This window comes from Ciona intestinalis, chromosome 4, assembly GCF_000224145.3.
Source record: "Ciona intestinalis chromosome 4, KH, whole genome shotgun sequence".
Taxonomy (NCBI): Eukaryota; Metazoa; Chordata; class Ascidiacea; order Phlebobranchia; family Cionidae; genus Ciona; species Ciona intestinalis.
In genome coordinates, this window is record NC_020169.2 from 3,807,514 (window position 1) to 3,818,014 (window position 10,501).

General features: G+C 34.3%; 1 protein-coding gene across 5 annotated transcripts; it reads right to left on the minus strand.

Annotated features, from left to right (window-relative positions):
• Nucleotides 1–24: 24 nt before the first annotated feature.
• LOC100176018 (sushi, von Willebrand factor type A, EGF and pentraxin domain-containing protein 1-like) lies at nucleotides 25–6,805 on the minus strand. 5 transcript variants are annotated; one of them, XM_026834048.1, is made up of 16 exons: nucleotides 6,672–6,805; nucleotides 5,700–5,915; nucleotides 5,310–5,497; nucleotides 4,999–5,197; nucleotides 4,519–4,704; nucleotides 4,053–4,235; nucleotides 3,764–3,958; nucleotides 3,151–3,333; nucleotides 2,802–2,990; nucleotides 2,443–2,631; nucleotides 1,787–1,969; nucleotides 1,566–1,728; nucleotides 1,313–1,454; nucleotides 974–1,148; nucleotides 738–845; nucleotides 25–279 (listed from the first exon to the last, which is right to left on the minus strand). In XM_026834048.1, exons 1-16 carry the CDS (start codon nucleotides 6,745–6,747, stop codon nucleotides 173–175), a joined length of 2,682 nt encoding a protein of 893 aa, XP_026689849.1. In that variant the 5' UTR covers nucleotides 6,748–6,805; the 3' UTR covers nucleotides 25–172. The 5 variants fall into 5 exon arrangements, with proteins under 5 accessions (XP_026689849.1, XP_018667104.1, XP_002126426.1 ...); XM_018811559.2 differs by having other exon boundaries at nucleotides 4,999–5,184; nucleotides 5,315–5,500; XM_002126390.3 differs by having other exon boundaries at nucleotides 4,999–5,187; nucleotides 5,315–5,500.
• Nucleotides 6,806–10,501: the final 3,696 nt, after the last annotated feature.

Below are 10,501 nucleotides of genomic sequence, written 5' to 3' on the forward strand. Positions count from 1 at the left end.
TTCCCGAAACTCATAAAAAATGAAAGTTTTGAATTTGGTCTGAATATATTGTAATTACAATCTTTATACACGGAAAACAAGAAGTGTAGAGTAAGCAAAGAGTGCTTTAAAAAATCTGACGGTGCTATAGGGGAAATATTTGTTCAAGAGAAAACTATTACAGAGTTAAAACTTAAGGATATTTGAGTTTAAACGTGTTCAGTGCGAACGTTGGGTCGAATATTGAACCAAGGAACCTTCCACAGTTGACTCCAGAACCACAAGCCAATTGCTGCAGGTCTGTTTGAGAATAAACCAGGGCTTTAATCAGGACGGTGGTTAAGAAAAAATCTACTGAAAGTTTTAGTTATCTATATAACATTAAAACATTAACTAAATTCCTTACAATCTAGGCTTAAAGTATCTTGCAGCTATTCTAAAGGCATTTGGGAACACTTAATATTTAGTGTAAAAATAGAATGGTCCATGGGACTGAGTTTATAACCAACTCTTTAAAAAATGTTATAATAAAAAACTTTAGTTTTGAGATTAAATAGTAGAACAAATTAACATTGTATTATTTACCACTGGAATTTAACAATCATTACAACACAAGTGATCTGTTTCAACAACACTTGCCTGCTTTTGATTTACCCCATATGAAACTTTGCAGCTATATCCAGTTGTTTAAAATACATATTTTTAAATGTCTGGCTTACAAATACCGCATGGGAAAAATACAAAATGCTTAAACTTACATGCAGAGTTCGCTGCATAATTAGCAGACGATGTTGGAAGTAATGAAACAGTAAAAACATCTGCTCCAAGTGTGTTCCTGACATTTCCAAGTCCAGTCAAATAGGCATCTATTATAAAAAAATTACTTGGTTGTTATTAAGTGTGGATTGTTAAATCTATCTATTTCAGAAAATTTAACACACAGTAATGTAAGTCTGCTTTCACATATTTACATAAATGGTGTAATATAAATTACTTCGAATAACGGCTGAGTTGTAGCCAGTAGCAACAGTTATATCCGGTACCACTAAAATGATTGCATTTGGGACTGTTGGTCGATCTCCGTTTGCTGCAGTAAAGTGGAAAGCAGACGCACATCTTAATACAGAAATAGGTCTGGGTGTTCCACATTTATACTGTACGCCAGAAAACTGAAAAAAAAACACTTCAGTGTAAAGATTCTATAAAAATACAGCAAACCAGAATTTAAATTAGCAGAAAATAGAAAAGATTTGTGTTAAATAAAACTACCTTTGTAAAAACAATTATATTCTGTTTAACAATTCTTTTTTAGGATTGAAATATTTTTACTTACAACTGTTAAAAGTGATTGAGTTGAGATGAAGGTTTTCTTTGAAGATGCAGCTGCGCCGTTTGGTGAAACTGTGCACAGACCTTCATGCATTTGAAGCGCAACTTTGGTTCCTGGATTGGTTGATGCCAAATTTAGGTAAAACCTGAAAATTAAAACTTCAAGCTGAAATTAGAACTTCAAGCTTTGAAAATAAAAACTTCAAGCCTTTGTTTATAAAATAAAAATGGCCAATGTAAAAAATATTTCGACTTACGACAAAAGAAACTGTTGCTGTTGAAAAAAGTTTGGGAAGTTGGCGCTGGTCAAAATACCTCCAGGTCCAAATGGTCTCAATGTTGATAACTGAGACTCTTTTTGAGAACAAGAACTCGTTTCAACGTTATCATTTCCTTCCATTATAAACAACAAATCTATACCTAAAATAAAAATAATGTGTTAAGCTTAGAAAAATACATTTTTGTATGTAACAATTACTTTGTACTGCTGTGCATGTTGGAGCTTGATTTGGAATCCATGTTCCAGCATTACAAGTTATTGGGTTGGTACCAGACAAAGTGTATCCCGTGTTACATGAGTATGTAACTTGTTCTGAGTTGATGTATGGTGCAGCTGGTGGGAAACTACCATTTGGTCCAATGGCTGGAGGGTTCGGACAATCTGCAATAAAATTATTTTAAAACTTTAATATCATAAAATTCACCCTAAGTATCAAGCTGATGTCTAAAGTTTAAATACTTTATTGTGTAAAATGAACAATGAAACAGTGAAATATCTGCTCCAAGTGTATGTGCTCCAAGTGAACAATGAAATGTAAGGTATGCTTGTTGTATTGCAAAAGTATATATACTCCTGCAACCAAAAAAATGTTTATAAACAAAAGGGTAGATGTTTTTAATATATATTGCAAAAAGAACTTAATAAGCATGCTGTTTCTCATTGTATTGTTTGGTTCTCACCCAAGTAAGAAACACCCATGACGTTATCAGTGAAAATATAAGAGACGATAACTTCAACACGGTACCAATTTTTTGAAAAAAAAAATTTAAATTGTTTACATCAATTATAAAATTTGCATTGGTTCCACTCAAATAATGATAAACCTAAATCAAAATAGATCAATTTTTAATTACTTGCAGGGGGAACAGCTGTGCATGTTGGAGCTTGATTTGGGAGCCATGTTCCAGCATTACAAGTTATTGGGTTGGTACCAGACAAAGTGTATCCCGTGTTACATGAGTATGTCACTTGTTCTAAGTTGATGTATGGTGCAGCTGGTGGGAAACTACCATTTGGTCCAATGGCTGGAGGGTTCGGACAATCTGCCACAATTTAGTTAGTAAAATACCAGTGCTACTTTAAATGTGTTCATGTACTCGCAGCATTAATAGAAGTCATGATAGGGTTTAACAATAAAACATGCTGCAAGTTCCACTCATTTGAAATAAATTATTGTTTTATGGCGCATGTATTTAACACACATTGCACTTACTTGCAGGAGGAACAGCTGTGCATGTTGGAGCTTGATTTGGAAGCCATGTTCCAGCATTACAAGTTATTGGGTTGGTACCGGACAAAGTGTATCCCGTGTTACATGAGTATGTAACTTGTTCTAAGTTGGTGTATGGTGCAGCTGGTGGGAAACTACCATTTGGTCCAATGGCTGGAGGGTTCGGACAATCTGCATTAAAGTTTTACCTTAGTACACTAAAATTTCTAACATACTTTTTTATCATTATAATTAACACCCTGTTTGAGAAACTTTCATTGTTCATTAGCACATGTGTAGTAATTTTTTGTTTGATTTTTTACTACAATAAAGAAATATGAAAGCCTCGTACTTTGAGCTGAAGAACATTCATTTTCTTGCACGCAACGATTTCCTAGGACGAAAGTACCGGGTTCGGGACAGATGCATCCCAATCTACAATAACGTGGACATTGACGTTTATAATCTTTTTCCGCACAACTTATGGTGCAACCTCTGCACCAAAATCTGTAGGCGTTGGAAGCCACCGGACAAACTGAAAAACAAGGTTAGTATTTTTAGACCAGAAACAATAGCAATGTTAACTAGTAGTGAGATTATTTATCTCTTCTGTGATGTAGATCAGTATTCCATTGTGGTATGTGTCCCATTATACCTTACTGGAATAGTAACTTACAGTGCTGGTTGTTGTCTCCTTTTTATTTACAACACATTTTAAAGATAATAATGTAATCTTAGCATGCTTGAACAATACAATAAAACAAAAAAAAAACGATGATTGAGCAGAAAGATAAGGACCAAGTAATATAAACTATAATTATCAGAACACACACTTTGTAATGCAACGAAAATAATTTAAAGGCCAATACATAGCATATACAATTATTAGACCCAAAGTCTACAAGTTATTGATCAGTTAAAAAAAATGTATAGAAATGTCAGCCTAATCTATAATATAACTGTACCTGCTGTTGGAGGTGCAGGAGTGGGACATTGACTTTTCAATATACATCCGCCATTGTGCCCAGCATAACCCCTACGACAAACACAACCAGGGATACAAAAATGATTTCGTGGACAAGGATTAAAGTTTGTTGTTCTACAAGTCTCTTGGCAAGAAAATTGGGAACAATAAGAAAACTCTTGGCCAAAACCACAGCCTGTGAAAGGTAGACACATTTATACATTAATTGCTAATCCTAAAAGAATTTTGTTTAAAAACAGATTTAATTTATTGCTGTAGCATATCCATACCTGATGTTGATGTACATGTTGGTGCTTCACTTGGAACCCATGATCCAGCAATACAGCTTATTGGGTTGGTACCAGACAGTGTGTATCCCGTGTTACATGTGTATGTCACTTGTTCAAAGTTGGTGTATGGTGCAGCTGGTGGGAAACTACCATTTGGTCCAATAGATGGAGGGTTCGGACAATCTAAATATTAATATAATTTTCGTTTTTGTAACTAAAGGGTTTTGCAATATTAAGGTTATTGATTTATATACTCATTCCAAGAAAAACTAGTGAGTTTTTACAGCCTAAAAATTCCAAATGTAATTTCAATGAATCTATATATCCATTAAAAACAAATAGTTTATATAATTAGAATCTATAATTAAAAAATTAAATTTGTTATTTGGCCTAATTGGCTACCCATGTATTCATCGTACCACACATTTCTTTTTTCAAGGTATATAATGGATCACTTAGTTCTTACTTGAAGGGACAGCTGTGCATGTTGGAGCTTGATTTGGAAGCCATGTTCCAGCATTACAAGTTATTGGGTTGGTACCAGACAAAGTGTATCCCGTGTTACATGAGTATGTAACTTGTTCTAAGTTGGTGTATGGTGCAGCTGGTGGGAAACTACCATTTGGTCCAATGGGTGGCGGGTTCGGACAATCTATAATGGTTTGCTAGTTATTTTTTTGATGTAGCCGATTGCTATTTATCACCTTAAGAATGTATGTAGCAAAGGTATGTTTAATGTATAGTGGAAACCTTTTTAGTAAAATTTTATATTAAAACTTGTCTTTAATAAACCAATAATTTATATAACTAATATTCAATAACAACCACAGTACATTTTATTGCTAGCAGTGCAGTAAAGCATTAGTTACACTCTGTTAAGCTCTTTTAAAGCTAACATATTTAATTGCAACATCAGTTAATAAAACGATTTGTTTAAAACATTTACTTGCAGCAACTGCTGTGCATGTTGGAGCTTGATTTGGAAGCCATGTTCCAGCATTACAAGTTATTGGGTTGGTACCAGACAAAGTGTATCCCGTGTTACATGTGTATGTCACTTGTTCTGAGTTGGTGTATGGTGCAGCTGGTGGGAAACTACCATTTGGTCCAATGGCTGGAGGGTTCGGACAATCTGCTGTCAGGTAAGATGATAAATTACACTCGCCATCTAAAAAGAACTTGGCCTACAACATTGTAAAAACATTTGCAGTTAAAGTAACTCTTATAATGGAATGTTTTATTATTACTTGACGAGTACTTACTTTGTGTTGTAGAACATTCACTTGCTTGGACACAACGACTTCCAAGAACAAATGTGTTTTCCTGTGGACAGGTACAACCTAATCTACAAATACCTGAACATTGCGGCCTTGTGTCTTTTTCGTCACAACTTATGGTACAATCCCTGCATAACCATGCGTACTGATTTGTGGGTATGGGACATACTGCTGCAAAACGATGTTCATTTAAAACCACATTGCTGGTTTATTTTTTATCAACATTTGTGTTAATTATTTTAATATTATTTTTATTGCTTTATTTTTACAGTGCAGATGATAAAGATATATTTCAAATTTGATCTGAATATTCACATACGTGAGACAAAGCACTAGGAAGAAAGTTTATTTACTAAGGTTGTATACTTACAAGTTTGCGACCCTGTGCTACAACTGCGTGTACCGCGGTAATGGTAGCTTGTTGATGTCGATGTACCAGTCTCAGGATCAACACACCAACACTGGATGTATCGGAGACACTGTTCCACATGATATTTAGCCTGGTCTGGATACTGGCAGCGGGGTCGCCATCCGAATGCGCCCAATCGATACGCATACCAGCATATGCTAGAAACAGGTGTTGCTCCTGAAAAACACAAGGTTTTGCTTTAATCGCACGAGTTTCTTAGCGTATTGTATCATATTGCTGAAATGTGTGGCTATTTTAAATATTCGAAAACATGTTTAGATTCCTCGTATGTTATCAGTGGTTTTTAGGATGGAAGATGAAAGAACATTTTTTCGTTCTATGTTTTCGACCCAATTGGTAATAAGCAAAGGGGATTCAAAGAATTGTGGAAGAGTATCCCCACGACTCCCATGAACCGTTGTTTATTGTTTAAAATATGTTTCAGAATATCTGGATGGTATGTGCTAAAGGTGTCTCATCTTGCCCCACCCTACTATATTAACATACTGCGTTTCTTATGTTTCGTAAGCCGTACCATAGAATGTTTTATTGACGTCCGAAATTTGATTTAAGTACATAAAGTACCCTATATGACCTATAGACAAATTATTTGTTTCCCGGTGGTACGGACTAAAACCGAGAAACTACCAATATTTTGCCTTGGGGCGTGAATATTTGAACAGAGAATCAGGTACCAACTACGCAATATACCCCGTCATATTAGTTACGGGAATTCTGATCGTGATTATACGTCACAAATAATATCGTGTTGCGAATACGATTTTCTTAAACAAAAACATAAAATAATTTTAAAGTAAATGATTTTTAAATTATACAATAACTATAATTGGAAAAAAATTACATTTGTAGTATATAAATACTACAGATGCAAAATTATCTCGTAAACACTAGCTATATGGATTCATTACTTACCAACATTTTGAGAGCTAGCTTGGTCTACGACGAACGCCAAAGTTAGAAAGCAAAGAAAATACAACATATTTGACATATTTATGCTGCTAAATGCTATACGTCTACGTTGTAAAGTTACTGGTAAAAATCTTTTTCATAAAGTAACTTACAAATGACGAGAATTTTGTTTCGACATTAAAGCAAATCTAAGTTAAATTTGCGTGTATAGGCCATACGTCAAGCCCAACTTGCAAACTTAAATCTAACTTGTAATTACGAGTTTTGCGACTTTATATGCGTCGAATGCTGACTCACTTAACATGTACTTGCGTCACGAAAACAGGATAGTCTGGGCGAGGCACGGTTTAGTTAAGTTCGATTGATGTACAGGACGATATCGTAAACTTACAACTACCACTGTATGACATATACTATAGTAAAACTATCGTAACATTAATCTGTGCCGAGATTGGTGTAGAGTAAGCTATATACAAGTTATCATGCCGTATTTTCCAAGATAATTCGTCATTTTCATAATCTACATCCAAAAAATATGATTGTCTTCATTTTTAAGAAATGTGCTTATACTTGTGACTAACGTCTTTTTTTAAAAAAAAACACAACAAGTGTAAGTAAACGTTAAACATTCATACAGTAGGGTGGGGGAAGATGGGACACGTTTTCATTCTATTTTCTCATTCCATTTGGTAGTAAACAAAGAACATTTAAAGAATTATAAAACCATATCCTTACGACTTCCATAAACCGTTGTTTATTGTTTAAAACTTGATCAGGATATTTGAATATTATGTGCTAAAGGTGTCCCATCTTCCCCCACAGTACTATATTATCAATGTTATATTTTCCCAAATATATTGCTATACCAAAGATTTGTGGTATCAAACCACCCAAAAGATATAAAAATATCATTCGTTCTCATTTTTCCTTTTTTAGTAAAAACGTTTAAAACAATATTTTCCAGTTTTGTTTTAGTCGTTCTTGTTTTGTGTTCAGTATCGGTAACTTTGGATATACATCATTGTTTTTGTGCTTACTTTTTTTGTAGATGTTGTTTGTTACAGTTGTGAAATAGCACGCTTTCTTACGAATGTCTATAGTCTGTAGATTACCGTTATGAATGAGTACATTGCTGCGTGCCTCGCGTCAGGATAGTCGTCCTTCGCTTACGAAAACGTTTTGTAATATCACGTCCGGCTGTTTATTACAATTTATCAGCTTCTGCCACTGCAAATTAATCGTTTAATTAGAATCTGTTGTATCAGACTGTTCTTACTGCATTCTCGTCGCTCTTGTAACTTCAAAATTGTAGTTACAGTTCACACCCGTTCCTCTTTAAATTGAGTTTCCCACGAAGCATGTTAATATTATAATTTTCGGGGAATCTGAACGTGCGTCCGTGCCAGGTGCTGCCAGGGGCAAGTTTATGTCTGGAAAACCCAGAATCAATATGTGGTTTCTGGGTTGCTTGGTCGTGATGGATACTTTGGCTTATCCTGTAAATCTTTGCAATGCTTACTTTTTTTATTGGGACCGTTACCGTAATATTAAACTCAAAGATACGTTAGTGTTTGAATCATGCGACAAGTTGCTTATAAGGACTCACTGCCTCGGGTCTTAATTTTGAAGTTGTAAAAAGTATGGTTTAACTACCAACATGACAAAATTTAATTTTATGTTTAAACATCATTTAATTTATTACCAACACAATTAAATTCGGTTTGCTGATATTTTAATTTTAGCGGACTTGGTATTTTTAAATTTTATTGCTAGTGATTTATAGTAGGTTGGGGAAAGATGGGACACCTTTTCGTTCTTTCTAGTCCCATTTGGTAGTAAACAAAAAACTTTTAAAGAATTATAAATTCGTATCGTCACGACTTTTATTGACTGTTGTTAGTTGTTTAAAATACGATAAAGATATTTGGATAGTATATGTCAAAAGTGTCCCATCTTCTCCACAGTACTATATCATAGGTAGCACTTAAAAGCAGAATACTATGAGTGTGCGTGTATTTTTGAACAACTTCTCCGTTCATCTCTGTACAACGCAGGCACATAGCATCTCATACCTATTCAAAGCAATATATACATTTAAGTCAAATAACTAGCACGATTTTAAAATATCCGTTACAGTATTACAAGCAGAGCAAACTTATTTTATTTTCCTTTGATACTGGTTGAGGTCCGAGCTAAGAAAATCGCTTTTAATATATATGGGCTGCGTCAGAAAACTTTTGAATTGAATAATGATTAGAAAAAGGCGACAAACGGAAGAAGTTTTTTGATCCATGGCTATAACACCAAAGAATCCGGCATCGTACAACCGTGTCATAAATCCTCATGAACAACATTCACAAGGGAATTTTACCTTTTTAAAATGGATAAAAATATGGCATTTTTAAATATGAATGATTGTTAAATTGTTTCTAAGTATATAGCCTACACGTATTTTGCGCTATTACACAGTCGTTAGAGCGTCGGCCCGTTGGCTTCTCTGTCTGAGTTGTTAGCAAAATATATTAAAAAAATGAAAATCATATCACTCACAAAAAGTACATATGTGATCCGCGGGTACGGAATGTATAAAACTCGACGTTGTAGCGATCATCACTGCGACGCGAGAATAGACAACTTCATTCATTTACACATTCATCCATTCAAGAAGTAGTTAGCTCTCTTCATTATGCATGTCAGTTTTCGGTAGAAGAAGCTTTTTGTTTAATCTATACACAGCCCAAAAAAAATCAATAATAAATTTATGTCAATTGTTTATATGAACAGCAATCTTTGAGTTGTAACTTTCTATGTGCAAAAATAAAAATATTCATCCGATTTCGAATTGGCGCGAAAAACGAACATTGTAACTTTTGGCGTTTTCGGCAAATGAAGCCACTGCTGTATACTGTTCGTTGAGTTCGGGTTGGGATTTAGTGAACCAGTATAAGTTTCCTGGCTGGTTACAGTCTACAGAGGCGAATCGAGTGGTTTGTCTGGCTCCAAAATTGTTTCTCACGAGGCAGGGCAACAGGGCGACCATGTTCTTTGTTAAGCAATCATGCTATTAGGTGTGCAGTACCCGGCGATATAGTTATTGTATCTTACAGTAAAACATACAGGGTAACAAGTTTGTCAAGTAAAAGCTGACTAAACCACACAGTGAATGTGAATTATTCCAGCAAAAGTTCATTTTTTGTCTACTTTATATGCAAAACTGTTGCACCATGAATGCTTTAATAAAAATGTTATGGTTTTATAATATAATAAAAATATATCAAAAAACCATCAAATGGAAAGTAAATTAATAAACCAAGTTTCTAATGGGGCAGTTTAACACAAATATAAACCAATAAGTTTAATTTCACAAAAAAATAAATATATATATATAATCTTAATTGGATAAACATTAAAGTACATATATAAATATAGTTGATTAGCAATTACTAAATGGGAATTCCCCCAATTATGTAAAGGTTCGTAATTTATAATGAGATTACACTAAGCATATTTTAATATTTCAGTGCTAATCACTAACTCTTAGCCAATAAACCCAAGCTACACCCCTAATAGTCTTACACTGCCTAATATAACTTATAGAGGTTATGGGTTCAAGGGTCGTCGCTGCTATCATTTTGGCCAGATGTGTGCACAGTGTGCTTGGGCAAAACACTTAAAAAGCATTTGCTTCAACTCAGTATGTAACAGGACCTGTGTATAACGACTAGGGATGCACATTACAGAATAATTAGGTATTCTAGGATATCCTAGAATACTTTATTTCGAATCTAGAATTCCGAATCTAGAATTTCGAATCTTTTTATATTTATAGGAAA

Excerpts from the sequence above, each read along its gene's own strand:
- LOC100176018 (XM_026834047.1), bottom strand. The coding sequence starts at position 6,747 with ATGTCAAATATGTTGTATTTTCTTTGCTTTCTAACTTTGGCGTTCGTC. Across the intron at positions 4,236-4,518 it reads ATGCACAGCTGTCCCTTCAA|ATTGTCCGAACCCTCCATCT; the intron begins GTAAGAACTAAG and ends ATTAATATTTAG. Across the intron at positions 1,455-1,565 it reads CAGCAACAGTTTCTTTTGTC|GTTTTACCTAAATTTGGCAT; the intron begins GTAAGTCGAAAT and ends TTTAATTTTCAG.